Source organism: Anser brachyrhynchus (genome assembly GCF_964034855.1).
Source record: "Anser brachyrhynchus genome assembly, chromosome: 3".
NCBI lineage: Eukaryota > Metazoa > Chordata > Aves > Anseriformes > Anatidae > Anser > Anser brachyrhynchus.
Window position 1 is genome coordinate 41,035,192 of NC_137696.1, and position 26,021 is coordinate 41,061,212.

The 26,021-nt window shown below is 42.1% G+C and overlaps 1 protein-coding gene across 4 annotated transcripts in view; it reads right to left on the minus strand.

Annotated features, from left to right (window-relative positions):
* PRKD3 (protein kinase D3) overlaps positions 1-21,371 on the minus strand; it is a 41,238-nt gene extending 19,867 nt beyond the window's left edge. Inside the window, exons 1-8 of one of the 4 annotated variants that reach the window (XM_080584337.1) lie at positions 19,937-20,108; positions 19,130-19,241; positions 16,975-18,017; positions 8,882-9,020; positions 7,078-7,209; positions 6,233-6,390; positions 4,149-4,338; positions 1,375-1,452 (exon numbers count right to left, since the gene is read on the minus strand). In XM_080584337.1, coding sequence (XP_080440463.1) covers positions 1,375-1,452; positions 4,149-4,338; positions 6,233-6,390; positions 7,078-7,209; positions 8,882-9,020; positions 16,975-17,265 — 988 coding nt within the window. In that variant the 5' untranslated portion in view covers positions 17,266-18,017; positions 19,130-19,241; positions 19,937-20,108. Of the gene's footprint in view, positions 1-1,374; positions 1,453-4,148; positions 4,339-6,232; positions 6,391-7,077; positions 7,210-8,881; positions 9,021-16,974; positions 18,018-19,129; positions 19,242-19,936; positions 20,109-20,727 lie in introns of those variants that run through there. The other 3 variants (XM_080584336.1, XM_080584335.1, XM_080584338.1) reach the window with 3 other exon arrangements.
* Positions 21,372-26,021: the final 4,650 nt, after the last annotated feature.

Below are 26,021 nucleotides of genomic sequence, written 5' to 3' on the forward strand. Positions count from 1 at the left end.
CCCATAACAACAAAAGAAAGAGAAGAGGGTGCTGTGGTACTGTAGAAGAGAAAAGCAGAACAGGTCTTGTTCACATCCGACTCTCTGCTGGCAGTTTAAAATTACCTAAAGCTCTACAACTTGCACAGTTGAAAACGTAGAACCAAAAGATATAAATACTTTCATCCGCAGCCCTCTGTTGTTTTTGTTTGTGTCTGTGTTTTTCTGTTGTTATTTTTTGTTTGTTTTTTGTCTGAGAGCCCCATTTAACAGTAGAAGAAAAAAATAAAAAATAACCCAGACTTTAGTCCACAAGAGAAAAAATTGTCTGAAACCGTAGTTCCCAAATTACACACCCTAACACCTTAGCACCACAAGGGTGGTGAAAACAGGCTGCTGCAACAAGCTCAACGTAACAGTTTATGGCCACCAGTCTCAAGACCCAGGCAAGAGCCCTGAAGCTGGAAAAGGCAAACACTAACGACAGGGTATGCTGTGCAATTACAGCGGACCCAATGGCAAACAGGGCTGCTGCCCAGGCCTCTGAATCAGGCTCTGCAGTTTGGTGTGATCTGCTGGATGTTACCACTTTTATTCCCCCAAAAAATAAAAATTGCAAGTCCCAAGATTTTGGGCAGCACAATCCCAGAATGGTTGAGATTGTGAGAGACCTCTGGAGCTCATCTGGTCCAACCTTTCTGCTCAAGAAGGGTCACCATGACCATGTCTACGTAGCTTTTGAAGAAGAAAAGGAAATCAACAAAATTTCTTCCCCACTTTGCTGGGCTCTCTACAGTATGTTAATATCTCTCCTATGAGGAGAGGCTGAAAGAGCTGGGCCTGTTCACTGTGGAGAAAGGGAGGCTCGGGGATCTCGTCAATGCACAGGAATCCCTGAAGGGAGAGTGCAAAGGTCAGAGCCAGGCTCCTTTCAGTGGTGCCCAGGGACAAGACAAAAGGCAATGGGCACACAAAAAATGGAACACAGGAGGCTCTATATGAACATCACGGAACACTTTTTTTTTTTTTTTTTTTACTGTGCAGGTGACTGAGCACTGGCACAGTTTGCAATGAACAGTTTCCAGTGAACAATGAGAAAATGAATAAAAAGTGTTAATTTCTGGACATTAAGAAAGTTTCTCAATTTTTCATTTTCTATGAACAATCACAGTCAAGCAAAGCATACTGTACTTGCCAAGACTGATCAAGTGAAATTAAAGCCACCAAAATAAGTTTTACAGTGAATCTTTTAATTGTCAACAATCTCAGGTGAAAAAATTGGGAAGGTAAAATAAAAGCACGCAAAATATTCAAAAACGAGGGCGTCAAAAGCTGATGCATCTTGTTAAGCCCCCAAAGACCTGTCAGTGTTTGAAAGCATGCTTCTCATCTTACCTCCATTGAAAGTCACCTCTCCAAGACAGTCTTTAGGCACTTTAGATGCACAACGTTTGTGACAATTGAATCTGCAATCTAAAATAGAAGATAAATAAGCCCAAGATACCAGGATTTTACTCCTCTTCAAGCAGACACTAACATACAATCACGACTTCCTTCACAAGCTTCAGTCCAGATGCACATAACAGAAGACAGTACTGATGAGATCACTTCCAGAATTTATGATCTTGTCCTGATGTCTCATGATTTGTCCAACCACTGTTTATTATGTCAGCACTTCCCTTCCCAGTACAAAAGATTTTACTTCTATAGCTTTCCCTCTAGTTATTTTTTTCCATTATGATGTAATTTTTCCCATCCTCTCATCTGTTCCACACCCTATTTTTCCATTGCTACTTGTTTTAAATGTCTCATCTCTATCATGTTTCCCCACCTGCTGCTTAAGACTTGCAGCCACCATAGCCCCTAGGATCACACTCCTATACTGTGGAGCAAGTACGCTTTGCAGTAAATCCCAAAGTTCAGTTCTCCTATCATTCAGGCTACAGATTTGGCCAGACATCAATAAAGCTCCATTTCTGCCTGCCCAAATCTCCTTGGACACAGGGCTGACAGAATACTGTACGTCCAGATCTGGCCTGATGTGGAGATGGAACATAACTTGGATGTGTGCCATTTCTGCATTTGAGGTATCAGATGCTGCCTACTCAACAGTCCAGCACACGTTAGTAGCATTACAGGAATTTCCTTTACTAGCAGCATCACTGTAATTTTCAACTGTGTATCCATATCATGAATTTTAAAGCTCCCTAGTGTCCCCACAGCTGTTTTCAAAGCAATAATTTAGCCCATTTCTTCTATCCAGAGAAAGTTCATCATGCTTTCCCAGTAAGCCCAAATAAAAAAGACATTATCCTTCCTGTTTTAGTAGCTGAGTAGCCAAACCCTGCGGCCAGCTGCAACCTGGTTTAGCTTCTGAGTGCCTAAGAGGAAGCATTCTAGAAGACTAATAAATCATCCTTTCTGTAGCAATGTCTTCAGTCCGTATTATCGAATACGGTTACTTCGCCAGTCTGAAGCAGGCTGGAAGAAACGGAAAAATTTCAGATCCTCCCAGGAAACTAGAAAAACTAACTTATTAGGATTGACTTACTTTTAATGTCCAGAAAAATTCTTGAGTACTGCAGCACAACTCTAGTAAACAGCCACAATCCCTAAAATGCTTTTAGCCTACGGCACTAGCACAATCCCAAACAGTTCCCAGACCTAGTTCATAAATTAGAGCATCCCATGACATTGTTCCCAACAAGCCGTCCACACACAGCCACTCAGGGTTGGGAGGCTAAGATAACTTGGGCGTGAGTAAAGATCATTTTGTCCTAGTTGACCTCAGTGTCCAGGAATGTTCCTGGGCACATTTAATTTAATATAAATATAGCATTAGCATCCCAAAGATCATCTCACAATCTAAGTACAAGCCTCGATGAATTTAAGAAACGCAGGGCTCTTAGAGACACTCCAGAACAGGAGACTGCTGCAAGACCCCAGGCTTTCAGAATCTTAGCAAGGAAGTCAGTGGGAAACATTAAGAATTTGTATGACAAAGCAGTATGAAAATATTTTGATCAACATCATTTACCAATATATTAAAAATATGTATAGGATACGACTGCATAAATTAATGCCTATTAATATACTTATTTCTGTTCTGTGTGTAAGTTTAGTATTTTTCTAGGCTTGTTTTCTATATATTAACAGTTTTCTATCCAGTGTCATTCACTTTACTGAAAAGTGGTAACCCCAGTTGTTCATAGCTGTATATACAATCACAACAGCTGTGTATGGTCACTAGCATTTAAAAGTTAAAACTGCAAACCATCTTTTATAGGCTTCATTATTACATGTGTCTAAGAGATAGAGCAATTAAAAAAATCAAACAGTTAGGGATGCATACTTCAAGTAGACTAAAAGACCTGCAAATTAATAAAAACGAAAACGGAAATAAAACTACTCTTTCATATATAAAACAGCAGTATATTTAATCAACAGAAAGTTAACACAGCTATAAGCTTACAGTTTTCGCTCTAAGTGACCTCTTTCAATATGTTAGCCTCTGGTACTCACATTTGACAAATTCGCATGAGAAATTAAAAGTCCTTCTCATATTAATATTTAGGATTCTTCACTAGTTTTCTTTCCTGCAAAGCTAACAGATCTGTACAATCCAGTAATGAAGAGTCAAAAGAAAATCGCAATGTCTTAATTACATCCTGGGAACTTCATGGAAGAGTCTAAGAGTTGAAGCCATGCATCTTTACATATGCTAAACAAAAAATATACAACTGATGGAACCTAAGCTAATTCAGGAAAGGTACCTATCTTTATGAAATTTTCGAAAATATAATAATCATTATCCTGTATGAGAACAATACAGTGAAAACTTCTGAACTCTTTATTGATGAGCCTAGAAGAAAGAGATTTAACAAAGAAAAGGATTTCCTGTTTTCATTAATAGTTCAGAATTATCCTAAAATTAGTGTCTACATGTGATTAGATCTCATTTTTCATAAAAATGAAAATAGAATGTGCAGTCTACTCAAATGAAAAGGACGAGTGCTGTAACACTCTTAAAAACATGCAATTTTCAAATATGTATGCTGCTTTATTTTGCAGTATACAAGCTTCTAGCAATCAAAATGTATGTTTAAATAAGTTATAAATAAAAGACCTTTACTGAAATTCATTGCTGTGGCAGAAAATTAAACATTTACCTTTGCACTGCATTCCTTGGCGAAAAAGGCCCTTGAGGAGCCGTTTGCAATACTGGCATATGGTGGGACGAGTATAAGAGTGAACAGCAAAGGTGTGAGGAACCTTCACTCTGCAAAGCACCATCTTCTCCATCCAGATGGGACGGCCACTCCAAGAGGGAATCCTTTTACTAGGTTCTGGGCAGCAGCGCTAGAATAAAGAAGGTATGCAGGACTTGCATCAACAGAGTTTCACTTCAGAGGGGAAGCAGGGGGGAAAGTGAGGTGCAGGTGGGACAAGGAGTTGGCACAGAAAGTGACCAGATAAGAAAGCAAAACCTGGCCAAGAAGCTTTAAGAGGACATTTTGATAAAATAAAATTAAAAAAAAAAACCACCAGACGGAAAAGCCTTGCAGAGTTCAGGAAAGTATGCATGAATCTATATTTCCACAGGACCTAAAATGCCAACAAACAAGGCCAAAAGTCATTCTTATGACTTTTTTTTTTTTTTATTAGAGCAACCTGGCCACGTTCACAGATAGCATATACAGACCCCCAAATCTGGAATTAAATGGAAAACTCTGGAGATAGGCAAACTAGAAAACTACAATTACCTCACATTACCAGTTTTCAAAAGCAAAGTACTTCGTGCCTGGATAGCTTATTAAGTTCGGTAAAAATATTTAAAAAAATTAAAAAATATTTTGGAAAGTCAAACAAACAAATACTCAATATCTTACTGAACTTTCAAGCAGGATAAACGTATAGTTATCTAGATCTACAAAAAATGTAGAGGAAAATGTGGTCCTACACATGAAGTAAGATTGCTGGAAGATTAACAGTAATTACCATAATATATTAGCGATAATCTAAGCCAATATTAGAAGCCAGATAGCAAAGAAAGTTATTGAAGAGGTACTAAATAGGTATGCAGAAGTCATAAACACTAGGAAATTCCATGAGAGGAGAAATACTATTTTATGTTCACTGAAGAAAATCTTACCAATAGTCATAAACAGCAGAATTAATATATTTCAAGACTCAAAATTAGACTTCTTAGCTCAGAGCTAAAAAAAATATGTTCTTGAACTAGACAACCTAAATAAATTATATTTTAAACTATGACAAGAACATAATAGTTATACTGTAAAGTAATAGAAACTTAGGTAAAGTGGGAAAGACTAAGTGTCAAAAGCACTCCTTTTACCCCTTGGTAAAAGCTGCAATGAAAGAAGTTGATCCAATAACCATCTGTCCTGTCATAGAATCACAGAACAGCTCGGGTTGGAAGGGACCTTAAAGATCACCCAGTTCCAACCCCCTGCCATGGGCACAGATGCCACCCGCTAGATCAGGTTGCCCAGGGCCTCATCCAACCTGGTCTTGAACACCTCCAGCGATGGGACATCCACAGCTTCCCTGGGCAACCCGTTCAAGTGCCTCATCACCCTCTGAGTGAAGAATTTCATCCTAACCTCTAATCTAAATCTCCCCTCTTTTCATTTAAAACCATTCCCCCTTGTCCTCCCTGTCTTATGAGTATATCCAGTAATGTCTCAGCAATCATAGCACCCATTATAACACAGAATTGTTACAGATGATGGTTTTACCACAAGCCCTTCATCTCCTGCACCCTCCTAGATAAGGGCTGGTTTTTCAGATTATCTCTGTGAAAAGTTTAACAGCGTATCAGGAACATTCTCTACTCTCCCAACATAAAAGCTTACAGTTTGTACTGAGCTAGCCAAATAACTATTCTACAATGATACAATAATTACAGAATGAACTTGTATTACAATGAAGGCAAGGTATTTTATCACTCCCAAAATCAAGGTTCTCATAGTTCACATAACCACAAGTGACAGACTAATGACAAAATTATACATAAGTTATCACTTCCTTCCAGTTTCATTTCTCACAGTAATAGCATTATCTGTAAATGTCACAGTCTAACTCACCAGAGATTTAAAAATTAACTAAAACCAATCATAACGGTCAAGCTCAACTCTCTCCTGCTCATTTTCAATCACTTAAAACATCAACTAGTTCCCCAGATGTTAAAAGGTTTAAAGCCAGAAATGGTTTCCCCTTTCACATTACGTACTTCTTCAGAGGCAGAGGCTGTGTATTCAGCTTGTGCTGGCCTTGGAACTGAAAGCCCTGCTCCTGGTAAAGACACATTAGACAGACGCCTCTTCCTCACTCCACTACAGTTATTTGGAATCTTGAAGGCACATCGCTTATGGTAGTTTAACCCGCAACCTGAAAGAGATGTTTTTGCAGACAAAAATTTTAAAAAGTAACAAAAATAGTAAAAAACTGTTTTTGATAAAAGGGATCTTTAAAAGTGGACCCAAAAGAATGGTGAAAACAGAAACATACTGTTCTGTTAAATTCTCTTATTTTAGTGTTCCTGATGCAATTCACAGGAACAGCAGTTTTTGCACAGCATGCTTGAATACTGTTTTCCGGTAAGCACAGCTCTAGAAACAAGGTACGAGACTCTGAGGCAGCTGATCTCCCTCCTCACTTCTTCTCCCAGCAGGAGGCTTTCACCACTCCCTCGCTATGGAGCAGACGAGCCAAGGAGCAGCCAGCGAGCAGGCAGGGTTGGTACCTGTCAGCAGGCTGCAGAACACTCTGCAGCCAGCTGGACGAAGGCCATAAGCAATGGGATTCCCCTTCGGGAGTCTCTCCAAAGTACATGCTCCTTGTGCAAGGAACACGCGTTTGTCAGCTAGCTATTATTTCAAAGTGAGACAAGAACAGTTGTTAAACCATTTGTTTGCCCAGTGTCACACAACATGTGTTAAAGCCAAGATCAGAACTCAGGTTTCCTGATGCAGGAAGATTTCCAATGCTACGTGTTTCCATATTGAACAAGATGCAATTTCTTCCTCTACATGTTACAAATATACATAACAAAAATACAGCAAAAATCAGACTTACCTTCACATTTCAGCCCTTGTCGTACCAAACCCCAAAGCATCTCTCCGCAGTAGTCGCAAAAAGTAGGAGCCTTGTAGGAATGCACATAAAGTGCATGAGGACGAATCTGGAAATCTTCAACTGTAGCCAAAGCTTTTAAAAAATTGCAGTAAGTTATGGTTCTTGCCATAAGATCAACAAGGATTTATGAAAAGAATAGATTGTTTTTTAAATGGCAGATTCAAAGAACACTAATAAGCCATTTAGACATCAGCATTATACTGTATACCATTTAAAAATGCATTCAGAAGATTACATAGTTTTCAGTAAGCTTTTTTATTGAGGAAAAAAATCCTGTGGACTTTGCAGGCTAATGGCCACAACCAATCAACAGTATGAGTCACAATAAAATATGCAATCATCGGGTTGTTTGTTTTTTTTCCTTTCATGTTGAAAACCTCAGTAAGTCAAGAAGGAAAAATACAACAAGCTTTGTTAAAGGTAAACAATTGATGAAACAACTTAATTTTCAAGTTGTTTTGTAACCTACAACATTTTAAAACAAAGGATAGTTCCACAGGTTCTTTCATCTTGTAAAAGATTTTTTCAATAAAAGTTTATTAGAATGAACTTGATGTCTGTCAAAACAGAACTGCGGATAGTTTCTGTGGAACACTGGAAACTTCACTAGTCCTGTTCTTTTTCTTAAACAAGCACAAATATATTTTGTCCTGTTGTACTGTTTTTGTCCTGTTTCTTTGTAACATAAAAAAAAAAAACGGAATTTATGCTAACATTACCTTACCCCAATGTCTTTTATTCTTTGACTAAAATATACACTAATGCTTCATATTCAGATTCCCATGTCTCAGTTTTAAAAACCCTACTGAAAGAGATTTATGTCCTCAAAACGCCTCAATTTCTGGTGATCTGTCTCTGTTTACAAGGAAACTGTCAGACTGTCAAGAAGAAACACACACAAGTTTTCCCAATGTGCCACTAACCAGAAGCAATGAAAAGCTCAAACCAAGATGATCAATTACTAAACAGGCTAAACATGCCTAGGTCCTGAAATGCAGCCAAGGAGCTCAGCCTTCTAACTCTGGAAGTCATACTTTATCAACCCAAGTAACAAATCTAACCCCATGACAGCCAAGACATCTCTTTCTAGAGCACAGCCTCAGTCTGGCACTTCATCTTCAAAGCCTGAAAGCACCGCTCAATACTAGTCCAGCTGCCATTTGTAGCTTAACTAGTTACCAGTCTGCATCTGACTTCTGGTTGACTTCCACAAGGTATTTCCGATACACATACAACCCAAGCCTGTCAGGGTTTGCTTCATTGATGTTACTGAAGAGAACTACAGGTTAATACCGCCAGTGCTAGAGACTTCATCATTTAAAAGAAATTGTTTTCAAACAATACAATAACCATTAAGACTGGCCTTAAAGGTATGATTCAGCAACTACATTTGTATGAAACATTTTAGTGATATGAACGGTCAATGCAAAAGCTACGGAATGATGACAAATCTAAGCAAAAGAAGACCAAGAACATGGTTGGAAAAGCAAATCCTGAATCGTACCTGCATTTCAATAATTAATAAATCTGAAGAAGATTAAAACATGAAAACAATAACAAAACTCAGTACTGAAGCATCAGTACTGTGTCGATTTTCTTGGAAATCTCTACCCCAAAACGCTGACCCTGTGTGAGACTGCTTAGCCAAAAGAGCTCAAGGCACGCATGATACTAATATTCCGTAAAACCCTGTTTTCTTTTAAGCAACTGAAATAAGTGCTGTTCCACTGTTAACAATACCTACCAGAGAGAACAACCTCAACCAGATCTCCCTCATGTATCTCTTCTGCTGATGTAATCCGTTGCAAAATATTATCTGAGTTCAGGTCATGCCGGAAGAGGAGAATTTTGTCATACATGCCAAAGAAACCACACTCTGGGAACTGCAATAGAAAGCAAAATCTAAATTAACACATGCTTTGTTAATCCTACCCACAAAATGATTTTTTTTAATAACAGCTACAGAACTTGAGTGTTTTAAGTGTTCCACGGGGGAAAAAAATATTATCTGCTTGACATTTTTGGGGAACTGAGGCATTTTCTGAACTGAAATGTAGCATTGAACGATAAAAATAAAATAAAACAAAACAAAACCCACTGATAACAACTTTTTCCCTGCCTCCCTCCCTCTTTGCTAACCAACAGTGACACTTTTGCAAGCCCGAAATGGAAAAATACTTGGGCTTTTTATCTCTCAGACATACGTAATCAGTCTGGCACCTGAAAGCCGACACAGATCTCTCTAAGTCAGCTTATCACCACCTGCAACCCTTATTTCACAGACACTGTGATCAGCCAGGCAGTCAGCTCCAGACGCTCCAGCAGCACCTGCCACTCTTCCATTGAGGGACAAGCCAAAGAGGCTCCGTGCTGGTGTTCCGCAACAGTTTAGATTTGCAGATGCAAGAAAAGGAGAACTCAGTTCATTCCAAGGGCAGAAGGTAATATTCCCAATTCATACAGGGAATAGATATGCTACATAACATGCCATATTTCCATGACATTCCACTAAAATGACTCTTATTCTGTATTTTCTCCAGTCTTTATAACGTTGTCGAATGTGATTAATACATATTAAACTGAAAAGTTTAAAAGTTAACAGTTCACAGAGAAAAAGAGCAGGAATAGAACCATGAGAGCAACGAGCAGCCATCAACCAGCTTCTTTTGTTTGGACCAGAACTCAAACTCGAGGTGTGAATAAACACACAAAAGGGCTTGACAGAAGACAGGAAGAATGTGCAGAAAAAATATAGAATAGCACACAACAAATTTTCAATTGATTAGGTAATAAACAGACTACAGCTTGGTAATTTAGGACTGGCGTCGTAAGTAAGAGGGTCTAAACTGCATGAAGCCTGTGGTATGTCAATTGTCCTTAGCTAAAGTAGTCGAAAGACTCATTTCTACCAAATCAAAGACGTAATGAAGGTATCCGTCATGGCCATTGTTTTCACACTCCCTTCCCACTCAGAGAGAAAATAATTTCCTCTTTCCGGTAGCAATTTTATCCAAAACATTAATTTGGCCTTCTCTGTTTTGGTGTGCACACCCTGCACATTTATATCAAATATTCACAACAGTGTTCTGTGGGATGCAGAGCCCTTGAGGGGCTGTTTTCCATTTCTTACAAGAAAGTAAAGGACTTGCTCACCCTCCAACTGCTGCATGGGCTCCAACAGCCCCTTACACTAAATTACTACAGATTTTCCTCCAGCCCCTTTAACAGGAAAAAAAAAAAATGTTAATCTGGATCTCCGGTAAATGAGTAAAAAGGCCTCTGTGCCTCAATTACCAAGAAAGCAAGATGTATTTACAGTTTTTGAATATGTGCTGTGAGGTTTTATTCCTTGATCCTATACATGCTGTTTAGCCGGGTATCAGACTTAATGCTAGTATCAACAAGAGAAAGCTATCACATCAATGCTACAATTCATTTAATCCTCAAGATAACGTCTAATTATAGCATATCTATTGCATTATGTTGCTGAATAACTTAATCCCAACAAAAGGGAGAGAAAGTCAACAAGAATATGCTATCTGCCTGCAGATAACCACTCCTTACGGATGCTGGTAGTTAACTGCAGCTGCCAGGACGGACAACTAACTGATGACTCAGAGATATAGTATGAACTATTGCCTCTTTGTACTCGGTTCACAACACCACCTACAAATCACAGATTTTAAATAGCCCCTGTGATACTTCACTGGTTTAAGTCTCCTTCTTCTGAGAAAAATATTCCTTAATTTCTTGCCTGCTGGCCCCTCCGCCCCATGCCACGGCCGGGAACGCAACCCTCCTCGCCAGAAGGATACATGTGGAGTGCTGGCCAGCAATAACCTTGGTGATTGACACAGGGTTTTGGTTGTGGTGGCTGTTTGCTTGCTTCAGGTGGTATCTTGTAACAGGATTCTTAGGCAAAGCTTAAACTGTGCTCACATTGTACACTACCAGATCTTTCTCTCTTGTACTGCAGTGAAGTAGAGCTTTTATAGCTGTCCTTATGCTAGGCTACATGAAGCTGTTAAGGAGATACACTATCCAGCTCCTTTGAAGTGTTAAGAGCTCGTAACGTAAACTTGAAAACAAAATTCAAAGTGGAATTTTTTAAAGCTTGTTTTATCTTACCGGATTATATAGCTATTACTTTCCTGCCTAAAAGCCCAAACTATCTGCGCAGTCACTCAGAACATATAAACTGCTAATCCCCATACCACTTTGTTTCCTAAAAGCAAAAAGGAGACTGTTCCCAGTGTTAACAGTTCCAAAAGAGCATCTAACTACAGGAAATCACTTGCGGGAAGTCTACGTATGCAATGGATTGTGCCAAATTCATCTCTGGTACACCATTATTAACTCACATAAAGAACACACGTAATCCTTGTACTGGGGTGGTACTAGCACAAGTAACACTACTACTGCATTACTACAGTTAGAGCAAGGAAAAAAACTGGCGTATCTAGAGCGCTCAAACAAAGTATTACCGCATGCCTGCTTCTCCCTGATGCGCACCGGTACACCGTTCTTTTTCCCCAGAACGCAACATCCAGCGGCCAGCATTGCTGGAGCAAAACACAACTGGGGTTTCTTTCTAGCTTGGCAGTAACCGAAAGATCCTTCTAGTTCAAGTTCCAGGACTTACTTTACAAAGTTCTGGACCAGTCGCCAAAAATTCACACTAGGGAAAAGCGTAGGCGGATATTGTTTCAAGGTCCAATATCTCATGACCCGTCATAACTCAAAACAAATGCTTCAAACCGCTGAAAGTTAATCCCGAAGTCTAATGGTGCAAAAACACCCATTACCTTGGAAAGTCTCTTCCTTCACTGAAATCACTCCCATCTCTTCTCCTGCATCCCTACGCAGCTATCCACTCCCACTCTTTCAAGTCATGTGCCAAATCACATTATCGCACAGAGAACTGAGCTCCAGCCATGTTGTAGGAGATCTTTCCCTCGCCAGATGCCTCAGTACAGACATACTTGGACTACTGCTTGGCTAGGTTTTCCAGCACACAAACCTATTACCACGCCGCAGATGCTCACCTGCCTTGCACATACCATCTCCGTGCCCCTGTACTCCCCCAGCTCCCATTTTCCTCAAGGCCTGTTGGCTTCTCATGCCCCAACTCTATTACACTGCTGACTTGTTTAGCTCGTACAGAGAAAGCAGATGGCAAGTCAAGAAGGCAGACCAACAGGGAAAAAAAACATTCAAGCGCAGCCTGACTATGAAGCAAGATTTGGATTAATTTTAGACCCATTCAAAAATAAGCACCATGAACTAATAACCTGGGGGGAAAAAAAGGTTAAAGTACTGATACCTATTACACCAAATTACTAAAAAATGAATCTCTGCAACTCCTGTAGTAATACAGATCAATTGTAATATGATCCTTGTAATAGGATTCTTTCACTTCTCAGTATTTTATTAATATAACATCTGTTAGCAGTTTAGAAATCACATTTAGCTCCAAGTCAACGCCTCTGCCACAAACAGGTTAGATAGTTCCCCATTACTACGACAGTGTCCAAACCTTCAGAAAACAGCTCATACTCATACCACATGTTTTGGTCTTTTCACAACATAATTTTTACTATTCTAAAATGAACACTCTTTTTTTCCCCTCTTCAGCAGCCATTAAAGAACAGCCTATCCAAATTACTGTCGTTTGGCCCCACTAAAACCGAAGTTCTTAGGCATATCAATAATACAAGTATACAATTAGCCGTCACTCAGTTAGAAGAGTCTACAGCATTACTTGTGTTTTTCCTGTCAGGCTTATTTCATTATCAAAGCAAAACGGTTGGACACATCTCTCCAGTTTTTGCTTGCCTCCTCCAAGTATACTTCATCTTCACAGAAAACTGGCTCGTTTTCTGAAGAACCCAAGGACTTCAGTCATATTCCAGTAATCAAAAATTAAATCCCAACCACTAATTTGAATGATAGGCAGAGCTATCAAAAAGTACAAGCATACTGACAGAATCATATTCAATACAGATCATTCAAATTATTGACCAGGAAACACTGTGTACCAGAACTACGACATTTATAAAAGCAATTAAAGTCTGAAACCACAGAAACAGTAGAAAGAGTCACAAGCAGGTGTAATACGCAAAATTTAACTCCTTTTGAGCACAACTATACTTACAGCGACTGCATTCTCAACACCTTACACAATTCAGAGGCGGAAGAAATAAATATGAGTACACGTTAGGCACCTGCCTAAGTAGCTATTAACAGATTAAGGACTGAATTCAGGCAAGTCAAAGCAACAGAATGCAGGAAACAATTGGGGAATTAACATCAGTAAGAAAGCATAAATATTGTTGAGAGGAGAGATTTAAGGTAAACAATGACACCTTAAAGACTCTGCATATAGAGAGGAAGATGACGAAATAACAACATGGAAAGAAAAGTGAAAAAGGGAAGTTTCAGAGTCATGAAAGTAAAGATGCACAAGTTTAAGAAAAAGGTCACAAGATATCCTGCAGATACTGATGCTGTACAAGTAATAACACAGAACAATCAAATGTCTTTCATTTGTAGCTATTACTTCAAGCAGGACAAAATAAATGAGCTAGAATAAATCACTTTTAGCACCATATGCTGTCCTACGTAATTCTGTTTGCAGACAGCAGGGCATCACCACATATAGAGGTTTTTCTAGTCTTAAACTAGTAAGGCCCATGTTCTACTTGTCTAGAACAAAGAAACAATATGTAAAGACAAGATTAAGAACTTGTCTCTCTAATATCTGATCACTGTGCACGACATACACTGTCCATCTACAACATATGCTAAAGATGCGCTTGTCTGCTTCTAAACACACTCCCTCTCTTCCCATCTGTTCTTGCTTTGCTTCCTTTGCAGACTCTCCCTGAGAACTATATGCCTGGTGCTTCAACGTGCAGCAATCTAGGTAAGGAATGAACAGAGAAGAGAGATCAAGACTAGAATGAAGAATCTTCACAAGCATCCCTACCAAGTTTACAGTTGACTTTTTTCCCTGAAGACTTCTTTTAGGCATTCTAATACACAATACCATTCACACAGCCCTCCCCAAATTTAACTTTAAACTTGAAAGAGTCTTTTTGCTCCTCTCCTGATGTTTAGAACATTTTTAACAAAGTTGTGAGACACATCAAACGTCTGCATTACCCATCTCCCTCTCCCTGCATATTTGTCTGCTGTTTCTTTAGTTTCAGTTCTGCTGATGCTACTTTTAAATACCCTTCTGCAAAACCTGAACAAGCTGCACTGAACAGCAGCATCTGAAACAGGAAGCACCACTGATCATCAGTACTACAGAAAGACTGACAATAAATGCTAGGAAAAGGCATTAAGTAAACGCAGTACTGATTTCCTAACAATAAATGCTATGAAAAGGCATTAGGTAGACACAGTACTTGTTTCCTAACTCAACTGCTCCCCAACACAGGCTTTTGCAAGATTTTTTTCCCCAGTTGATTAATTTCCCCTGGAAAAAAAAAAAAAAAAAGAAAGAAAGAAAAGGCATAAGTCATTTTTCTGAAGACTTCTGAGGATGCTGTAATTACTTTTACAAAGGTCAAAATCCAGCCCCCTCAGAGATCAGCTGCAAGTCCTAATCAACATTTTTGATATTGTAGTCGTAGCCTCAAATAATGCTAGGCACGTAATTCAAGCTCCCAAGCAACCAAGGACGGTCACATCTCCCTCAAACATTTTTGTTCAAGGTATAAAGAGACACACAAGTCGGAAATATGATTTGAAAGCACTATTAGAAATAAGTAAGAAAAATTCCACTTAATTCTAGTAGAGTTAAGATAGCATAGAAGACAAGCCACGAACAATTCCAAGCATAAAAAATATACCTCCTTTTTCATTAAAGAAGTGCAACAATATATAGATACCACTAACAAGAACAAACTCTATGGTTTCCTAAAGCTGACAACCAGGAACTGGTCCAGAGAAGACAGTCTGAGCCAGCCACAGAATGCCACAGAAAAGGGAAGCTTTAACACTGCCAAATTCTAAAGGCATGCCCAATAGCTTCAAGCTTGCAACTGGAAAAAACAGGCAGCCATATGCATGGCAGTACATAGAAGAACATGGTTTACAACTTCTTACATAAATATGAGGTTTATATATTAATATTAATTTATTTTATATGCTTGCAACAGTCACCAGATCAAAGAACAAAATCCAGGCAGGGCACATTACTATCAGATAGAGGGAGGATATTGCCACTTGTGCACTGGCTGCAGAGCTCCTCATGAAAGATGAACCCGCTACACATAAGGTTGTTACCCCACACACATTTCCTGATCAGTTTGCTGCCTGCAAGCATGCGCTCATTGAACAGTCATTTTCTGGTAGCATCAGCTGCAGGAGAACGTGCACTGAATCAAAGCCAGATGGAAAGAGGTAAACTGTGATCCTGAAATCCTTTTGCAGTAGGTTAGGCTCAGCATGTAGGAAGTTTCTTAAGCTATAACAAGAACTTGAGCAAAACTTTTAGCTGAGTCTGCTTAGAGAACAGAAAGGGAAAACAGAAATAAGTGTGAATATATTTGTTTTCATCTTTCTTCAAGATAGAAGACAGGAAATATGCAGATGCAAAGAGAAGGAGTTGATACAGAAAGAAAAAGCGGCCCCTAAAATGGCTGCAAAAAAGTACACCTAACACACATGGTATGAAAAAAAAAAAAAGGTTGACCCAAATAATTTGTCTGTTTAGAAAGGAACTAACACGCTGAAGTATATTGTGGTAGCCCATAAAGCTATTATGAAATCAGCTTGCTTGCCAACTAATTTGTAAACATATGGAAGACGCAATAAGTTGTGAGATGGGGAAAAAGATATGCAAGCATATGCAAAGGAGAGTTTATATAACATTTGCATTTACTTTCTCTCAAGCTATTAAGTGAAAAAGAACCATCTAATTAAACTAATTAACCAAAAATACCAACCACTACAATGAAAGACATGAAGAAAGCAATTCCCTACGAAATTATCTACCTTCGACTCCCTTGAGGGAAAAGAGTAATTATTTCTTATTTACATTAAACACTGTTAACTACTTTTCAGGCTGGTTAGTAGTACCTAGCCTACCTAACGTAAATATACGGATAAAACTTGGATATAAAAACAAGATAGATGGCATTTCCTCCCCAGAGAGTCAGAACACTGCAACAGCCTAATCAAGATACATCTTAAAAGTACCCTAAGATGTTTTTATGTTTTGGTCAACTGTCTTAGAACAAAGAAATGACGCTGATAATAGTCCTCTCATAAAAGAGGAGAGCATGTGCTCCATATATGGAAAAAAAATCATACAACATTAGCTGTCTAGTGTTTTTTTTTTAATTATTAAGTAGAAACAGAAGTAAAAGCTAGCATCACGCAAGTCCGCAGGCTTGCAGTGTACTTCTGTAGCCACAATTGGTCCTTAGGTTACAGCTGGCTACACTGTACCAGGACCATCTGCTGGCAGCAGTAGTAAGCACAAACTGAAGCAAGGAAAAACCCAAGACACCGGAGACAATCATGGAAAGGAAAAAACACTTGCCATATTGTGAAAACTAATCCTTGCAAGAAGTTTACTACTACACCTTCTTTTATTAGATTTCACAAGCGAGAAGGTAACAGGAGGGTTTATTCCTTTTAAAGTAAAAGCTTCTGTCTCGGGAGTCAGCTAAATTTGTGTGTAACTGCAAACATCTGCCATGGATCTCTGTCCCTGTACCAAACTTCTCGGCACATTCCAATTACATCTTGATATTCCTAACAGTTTGTTAGAAAGAAAAAAAACCACTGCCAACAGCAGGACGCGGTGCTGTTATACCATACCTTCTGGTAAACTATAGAGCACACGAGGTCTTTAACAGCAGAGAGGGACAGGTCCTGAGCTTCAATGGTGACAGTCTCTCGAGTGAGACCGATCTGCAGAAGGAACGAGACCCCGTGCACAGAGCCCCTGGAGTTTGTGAGGCTCTGCGTGCTGAAACTGCCATTGGAGAGCCGACTGGAGAGCCCCGACTGGGGACTTGAAGACAACGTTGGGGTTTGTTGTGCAGCAACATGACACGTGGGTGGGGAAAACTTCTGTAAGGATGGGGGAGAAGAGTCGTTTGCTGACATCTGACTTGCTTTAAACTGTCGAGATCTGCCTAGTAGTCAAATTCTAAGAAAAATGTTGTCAGTTCTTGGTTTTAAATTAGAAGTTAGGAAAACCTAACTTTCCCTTTCTTAGTTCAGTAAAATGCCCCTGACCGGTAAAACATGTTAATTTTCCCTTTCATTCTGTGCAAGCCAGAGAGTAAAATAATTTCAGCTGGAAGTTACTTTAAATTAAAGGTTCTGTTCCACAGTCACAATCAGCTGATCAAAAGCAGATTGCTTTTCCTTTAGCACCAGGTCCAGACAACAGAGGCTTACATAAAGGCCTCAGAGAAATACATCAGCTCTGCTGTTTTATACTTGTCCTTCATTTCCGTATTAAAAACAACAGCCAAAAAAATCTGGAAACACCAATGGAAATAAATGTTGGTAAACTCATTAACAGTGTCCTTTTTCACCTAATTCCCCAGACTGTATCTTGGATGCAAACTCATCTTCATGTAGACAGCTTTTCAGAAGGAAAAAAGGGAAAACTGTATCCTTGGGCAACAAACGAAGTCCATGTATATGATGAATCTACTCCTCCTTCAGAAAATCTCTGAATTCACAGGACGTTGTTAACTTGGAGATCCACGAAGGTATCTGATTTCATCTTTGTGAAATAGTTCAGCTCATGAAACGCAGGAGCAGAATTTCTGAATACACGATCGCATTAAATGTAATCTCTAGGTTCACCCAGATAACCTCCAGCATTTTGAAACGTTGTACTCTGCCTGTAGGGAAAGAGATACAGTTATTTCATGTGAAATGCAAGGAGTTGCACAGCAAGGCCATAAATGTTCCTCTGAAGCAGCAGGATCACCAATTCCTTGCACTCAAATATGGGGTAAATTGGTAACATTTTATAAGTATAACTTGAATTCAAGTGTTTTCCTACTGTATGATATGCAAATCAGACCTAATGCTGGCCAATACATGAATATAACTTCAAATTATCAGTAATTTAGCAAAGCAAAGCAAAGCTCTTCAGTTGATAACAGGAAAAAAAAACTAAAAAAGAAGGGAATAGACCATAGGTCTGCTCTGCAGGCGTAGGCTGAAAAGCTGGCGGGTAGAGAAGGAATTTTATTAAATACACTGAAACTTCCAAAAAACATAATGCCAAGACTCAAAAGCCTTCTATATAGAATGTACTCAGGATACATTTTACTCAAAGCAACTTAAAAACATCCTGCACAAACTCTTAACTGGAGGAAAATAGATAGCATACAATACAGCATCAGTTCCTCTGGAAAAAAATAATTTAGTGCCTACACATCTGATAAAAAAGAAAGCCTCCCACCACCTTTTAAAATAAATCATTTCATTACTGGATTCTGGATTTTTTTTTTTTGAGTTTCACAAGCAGAGATTCAAACTACTTGTTACAAGCTGGTGCACTATCTGATTCAGTATTTCAAGCATTTGGAAGGAAAAAACAAATGCTCAAGCACTGTCCACTCCAACTACGGAGAGTTTCCAAACAGTACCGAGCAGCTCTATCCAGACCCGAGTCATCTCTGGTAGTATGGAATGAAGGAAGTCAGACTTGCACTTCGTAACTTTGGCGATGCACTGATTTTTAGTTGTAGGATCAACAATTTAAATATATCAAAGCATCCCATTATGTTTACCCTTTACGGCTAAGTCATGTTATTTATTTTAAACCACTGTCTGTTCTCATTTATTTCTACAGAGCTGAGTCAAAATAGGTTGATTACCATTTTGGATAGCACCAGAACTGTGAATCATGCTTATTAATTTTATTCTGGCCAAATGTATTGGAAATGCTAGAAAATAGACATTTTCAGATGCCCCATGCAACGCCTTCCACCGAAAGAGCTACCTGTATAAGGAAGCAGTCTGAGCCCACCGATACTACGTGTCGCTATGTCGGTTAAGGGAGCGTGGAACCACATGGGACACCGACATCAATAAGCTTGGATATCTTTCATTCCCTTACGTACAGAAAAAGACAGAGAAAGTATTACTAGGATTAAAAGGAAAGATATTTTAGAAAAGGAATGCCAGTTTGTCACATGCAGCATAAGCTATCTTTACTGGAAATATGGCTGGCAATCAGTTAACGAGCCCAGTTAATAGACTAGGCACACCTCAGGTTTACCAGCACTGTAGCTCAAAAGCTCTCTGCCGTTGCATCCTGTGAGGAAGGTAAAGAAGCGGGGTTACAGGACTGCAAGGAAGGAAACAAGGTCTGGATTCTGACAGAAACTCCTGGCAGGTGCTCCAGAGGAGGGGACAAATCGCTACCTGCTGGACCCTCAGCGCCGGTACCTACAGAGCAACGCCTACAAATACGCGAGAGCCTCTGGCCCGCCGGCACAGCCACCTGCACAGGCACCTTGTGCCGCGAAGGCGGCACTCAGCGCGGGGCAGACCAAGGCCACGCGCAAACAGGAAGAATAAGGGCAGCGCTCAGGCTCCCTGCTCAGCCCCGCCGGCAGATGCCCGCTCCCCCCCTTTTCCTCGGCCGTTTCCCTCCCTCGCTCCCGCAGGAGGCAGGGTGGCGGCGCCCCCCCCCCCCCGCGGCAGGACCTTTCCGCCGCCGCCCTTCCCGGCCCGCTTCCCGGCCCCGCCGCCGCCCCCCGGCCCTGACGGCCGCGCCGCGCGCCCCCCGCGCCCCCGCCCTCACCTGCGCGGCCCCGCCCGCCGCCGGCTGCCCCCGGCGCCGCCGCTGCCTCGCGCGCATCTCACCCGCCGCGCGGCCCCGCGGCTCTCCCCGCACACGCCAGGAGCCGCCCGGGGGACGCGGCTAGCGGCGCGGGGGCTGCCGGGAGCCGTAGTCCCGCCGCCCCTCTCCGACGCGGGGCTCGGCGGGGAGGCGAACTACGAGGCCCGGCGCGCCCCTCGCCGGGCAGGAGCGCGGCGCATGCGCGCGGGGCCCCGCAAGAGTTTCCGTTACTTTTCTCGACCGTGGCGGTCGCTGCCCCGTAACCGCTAGCGGGGCGGCGGCGGGGGGGGTGGGGGGGGGTGCGCTCCGCATCGCCGCCTCCGCAGGCCCCTCCCGCCGCCGCCAGCTCCCCCGCCCGCCCCGCGGGGCCCCTCGGCCGCCCCTCGGCCCCCTCCCGGCCGCTCCGGGCTCACCTCGGCGGGGCGTGGGTGGCGGCCCTTCGGCCCTGCCCAGGAAACGCTCGGCCTGCCCCGCCGCAGCGCCCCGCCGGCCGCCGCCGCGGCCTCGCCCCCGGCCCCAAGGCTCCGAGCGCCCGGCTCCTGCCTCCCGGCACCGGGCAGCTCGTGCACCTTGGGCAGAGCTCTGCCCGCTCCGCAGGAACACCGCGGAAAGCGGTGAGGAGCCCCCCCCCCCCCCCGCCCGAAGCCCCCCGTTGAAGACCACCCGCCATCCTCCCCCGTGGACGGGCGCCCAGCCTGCTCGGAGCGCCACGCGCCCCGTCAGGAGCAGTGGCTGGGGCTGAAATGACTTACCGGACCACGTGGGCGAAGGGAACCGTCGACAGAAATTCACGGGATTCTGGTTCCCGGCTCAGAGATGGGGCAGCAGATCAGTGCTTTGTCATTCGCGGGGCTCTGCGTAACGCGCGCCCTTCGTTTCCTTCATCTCGCGCTCCTGGGGCCTGACCTAAAACCCACTGAGGCTTCGGTGGAGGCTTTCCGCTTACTTCACCCTAGTTTGCATCAACCCATTCTACAGAGCAGCTGGTAGGGTCTACAACAACGGCTGCGTTCTCGCTGGAGACAGCTTATTTGATAAATAATTAGCCTGAAGCTTCTTGTCAAAATCTGGAACTACTTTAAACCCAAACTGCAGCAGTTAATAGTTGATTCTGCTTTTAACTGGTTTTGAATGCTAAAAAACACCCTGGGACTTTTTAATGAAGGCTATTCCATGAATAGAGGATGTTCTTGCCAAAGCTCTGCACAAGATAACTGAGCAATCTTCGTTTCCTTTTTCCTCCTGAAGTGGGACTCCCACACACCAACACTATAAACACAGAGCTTGCCTCCATAAACATGATTTCTGATGTTTAGCACAGCAAGGAGTCGTACTCTAGAGCTTTTAAAGTGCAGCAGGCTTCTCACAATCGAAGTAACAGCCCTAAAAATAGCCAACTGCAGGCAATACCAGATGGATATTAGGTATTACCACAGACACTGGGCAACGATTATACTTCTTTGTAGAGGAGCTCAGCTTTATATCATCCAATAGGGTTGGTGCCATTTAATTTGCTGCTCTAAGCCAGCAGAGCTGCTTTTTCATAAATTAGAATAGAAGACGGATTAGTTAAAATCAATTTATTCTAGAACACAGAAAAACATCAGCCAAAACAAAGCAAACAGCTATAAGCACTGACACGCTGGTACTTTATACTAATGGATGCTCCTGAAGCACCCCAAAATGGTCTGTTCGTGCAGGGCTCTGAGTAAAAACACACACCCAAAAGCAGCTCTGCATTTCAGCATCTAACTATAGAGAAGCACAGACATCTGTGTATATGCCCAACTGAGTCTGCGACCGCGTAGCACAGCCTTACGACAGCATTAGCCCCGACTGCCAATGGACAGCATAAGCGCCCTGTTTTATAATTGTTGTGACTCTCATAATTAGTGACTTCCTGTGGGTTTCATCAATGTTCTGCATCCGTTTCAGAGCCCCCATCCCTCTCTCAGATGGTGAGCTTGTTTTCACTGCTCAGAGCTTTCCCTACTGAAGCCAACTGCACTTCACAAATTGCTACCTCTTACAGCCACACGATAGCAGGAAATACGCAGAGCTTCTACTGTTATTTGCTGTTAAAAACCCTGCTTTTCATTCTAGACAGACCACTACCTGTCACATAGAAAAGGGGCATGTGGAACGACTGTTTTATAACTCTAAAAGCCCATCCAGTTTTTCCCAGTTCGAAATGACTGCCTATAGCATTTGGATGTTCTGGGTCTGTAAATGGAAACTTAATATATTCGTTTCTATTCACCAGCCTGGTGTTTGGAACGTTTGCATATCATCTGACTGGGTTACAAAGAAGGCAATGTCCTAGGAGAGCTGACTAGTGCATTTGTCTGAGAAATACCATAAGCGTATACTGCCATGATTATTTTTCACTGCTTTTGACACTGCTCTTGCTTAGCGAATGTGCCCATTCACAATCTGCACGTTCTGCAAGAAATGCTTGCAGAAAGAGGAACTAATATCTATTTGAACAAACAGTTAAAAGGCTTTTTTTTTCTCCATCCTTTTTTTTTTTTTTTTTTTCAGTTCATGGTCTCCTTTCCTCACCCCCGTTGTAGGAGAACTGAACAAGAATTAGGAGTTCAGGTTTGGTTTGGATAAAATCCTGCAATGTGGATGTCTCTGTGTAATTACCTCATCGTCTCGGTTTGAGCCCTTAGCTGAACTTTGTCCTAAAATCTACCTCCAAAAAAGCAGTGGAAAGTTTAGTACAGGCTTAAAAACACATGGAATCAAATTTACCCTGGCATAAATCCACTGAAAAATATATATTTATATTATTAATTATATATAATTGACCTTTGGGAGCTCACGTACCCACCGCAAGTTTAAAGAATGGTCTCACGAATCCTTAGGCCTACCAGGTGGGTAGCCTCACTCAAATCGTATCATCCTCCTCTACCAATAATGAGACAAACATAAAGTAATTTCCCTAAATAAGTGTTTAGGGCTCACCCGCACACTCAGTTTACTAAAACATTGCCTGCAAATACACCCACGGAAACAGGCTCTCTTAAGTCTGAAGCACCAAACCCGGGGCTTTCACAGCCTCAAAGAGGCCCTGTTCCAAAACCCACAGAAATCAGCAGCGGGTGGGCTGACTTGGATGAAAAGTGGTGGTTCAGGTCCACGGGATGCACACGAGCACGGGGTGCACCTCCAGGCTTGCGTGCTTCCATCGGCCATCCACCGGCCCTGCTGCCTTTCTGCTCCGGCTTCTAGGAGCCACCCACTTGTTTCTGAACACGCAGCAGCCAGGCTGCAGACTCTGGAAATCCCAGCCTGCATAACCTACCCGCTGCCGTGCCACTGTGGGGAAACCAGCGACAGCTCGGGCATAAAACCACCTCCTGTTAGCGGGACTGAACACACAACAAAGCACGCTCACTCCTCTCCCTGTCCTGGGCCCATTAGCTGCAAGAGCCAAGCATCCAAAATGTCTCTGAAGAGGCAGAAGGTGCAGGAGCTCCACCGGCTCGGAGATGGGAGTGTGTGGAGCCCGCAGCCCTTGGCGGTGCTGTTCCCTGTGCACTTCTCTCACTGCTGCATCTGCTGGGCCGCAGGGGAGAAGCAACACACAGGTTGCATTTTCACAGATAACATATGGCTTTCTTCAAATAACCTACTTGTTTTTCCTCTAAATGATACCTTGTTACATCTACTTGCTTTACAAGCTAGTAAACTGACTAGATACATAGAACAGCTAACCGCTGAGCAATTTGCTGACGTCTCTTCAATTTGGTAGCACAGAATAGGACTAAACAATGCATTTTTCCTTTATAAATCACTGGAAAACAAAATGTTCATCACCTTTGGTTCCATTTTTTAACTTGGTGTATTATTTTTTAAATAGTTACATATTTCCCTTTTCAGCTGTGTACGCTCTGATTTATGCTTCACTTCAATTTATTACTATTTTTTGCCTCCTTGTTCTTCTGCATATCATTAGACAGAGAACTCCTAGGGGAAGTTATGAATGGGAAGGGAGGGAGGTCTCCCTTCCAAATTTTGAAAGTAATACGGACCAAAATCTATCCTGAAGTTAAACATGTTGTGTTGTTTGGCTGGGTAGGGACCGATTTAAGAACAGACATAACTGCTTTGCTGAAGTGAATCTTAGTATGGCAAGTTCAATTAAGGGAAGAAAACTGTGTTTCAGTGTTGTTATGCTCTCTGTGGCAATTACAGATGTTAATCAGCTTTGACATTTCAATCTCGATACAAAGCATTCATCTACAGTGGAAATAAAACATGTACAACACATTCATATTAGGTCCAGACTGATTTTAATCCAGATATATTTGCATATTTATAGCGAGATTAAAAAAATAAATTCAAAACTGAAAGTCAAGGCATCAGCTTCCATTTCTAATTTTCTGTATATTGTCTTTTGTGAAGCCAGAAGCAGTTTTTGTCTAAAAATCCCCCAAAAGGTCTCCATCACACGCTGCATTCAGATTCAACTTTACTGATTCCCCTGCCAGGTTTCTAATGTTCCTGTTTCCCTGGGCAGGCACCAGAACTCACTCACATGAGCCAACCTGTGCTTGACAAAGAACTGAGTTGGTTTACTTTTAGAAAGGCTAACGGCCAGATTTCAGTTCACTGGGAAGTGGAATCAGGGAGCACTGTCCCCATTTCTTCTCAGCTTTTGTGCTTAAATTCCCGGGTTAATGACCTTGACCAATTCCACTAATACTTTAACAAAAGCAAACAACCTGTTCCTACCAAAGAGCCAACAGCAAGCATGACACTGTTTGAACTAATGGGTTGGGGGAACGGGAAAAAAAGCTTAAAAACATCCTTTTCAATACCTTTACATATCTGGTCCAGTACTTACCGTTTTATCTGCGTTTCCTACGGAGGTGTGATCAATGCCCTCTTACGCCGACTTTACACTTGCCGTACTTGTACTCTGCGAAGGAATTGTAGCCCTCAGTGGGACCATGGTCCCCTGGGGGAAGACAGTATTAGCTAGTCCTGAATCAAGCTTATATTCTTGGCAAATTTCTGCTGCACACATTGTATTTTTTTTTCCTGCTAAATTGTATGAGAACTCCGGCACATCAGCCAGAAATTTTGTCCAGCATCAGGGTTGTGTAGTCAACCACAAGAGCTAGGACTGAAGGGAACAGGCTGTTGTTCTGTTATACAGTCCTGTTAGGGTCACTGTTGTCTTGGTAGGTGGATGGAGAGCAACTTACCATGACTGGTCTCTGCTGACGTGATGGGGCTTTTGCTTAAGGGTCTGTTGATAATGTTTGTAGCCCACACTGGTCTTTTGTGGTCATCTCAGTGATCGCACATTCCTCCTACTCATTGCATTTGGACTTGTGTGAAAATTGAATGCCACTGATATAAATTTGGTTACAGCCAAATTCTTAGTATCAGCTTACAAGGACATTGAATCAGCAGCAGAACTATCATCACCAGCGAGTCCATCGGTATGCTGGGCTGTGGATCCACCGGCTTTTCTAGGAAACCTGTGGAATTGGGCTCAGGGAGCTGCAAATCAACAAACGGCTCTAGTTCACTAAAAGCAGCCTCACAGGCACTTCGGATGCTTGCAAAGCTGTAGTTTTCAGGATGGGGCTCCTCAGTATGATGCTGAAGAGCAGCAGGATGAGTAGTCCTGCTCCCTCCTTCATTTCGACTTTCTTTTCATTCAATTCGTTTGAGCATTAAGTATGAACATTAATAAAAGTGTGAAAGTTGTGGATTTTAACTGGAATATCTGTGATGAAAACGTCAGACGTTTTGCATGAGAGCACAGAGCGAGGCTGGTGATACTGTCCGACCTACAGGGCTTACATGCTCAGAAGCCTTTCAGTTGGCTTCAACCATTTTAACCGGCCTCTTGCTAGACATCACTCGGCGCAAATTCTGGTAGCAGGAGCTGTCACTGTAGGCCCAGAAAGCACCATGAGGACAGCTACAAGCAGGTACAGCCGGTAACACCTCGCAGCGGCAGACCTGTCCCCAGCGGCCCACCGCCACCGCAGGACGGCGCGGGGCTCCTAACGCCGCCCCA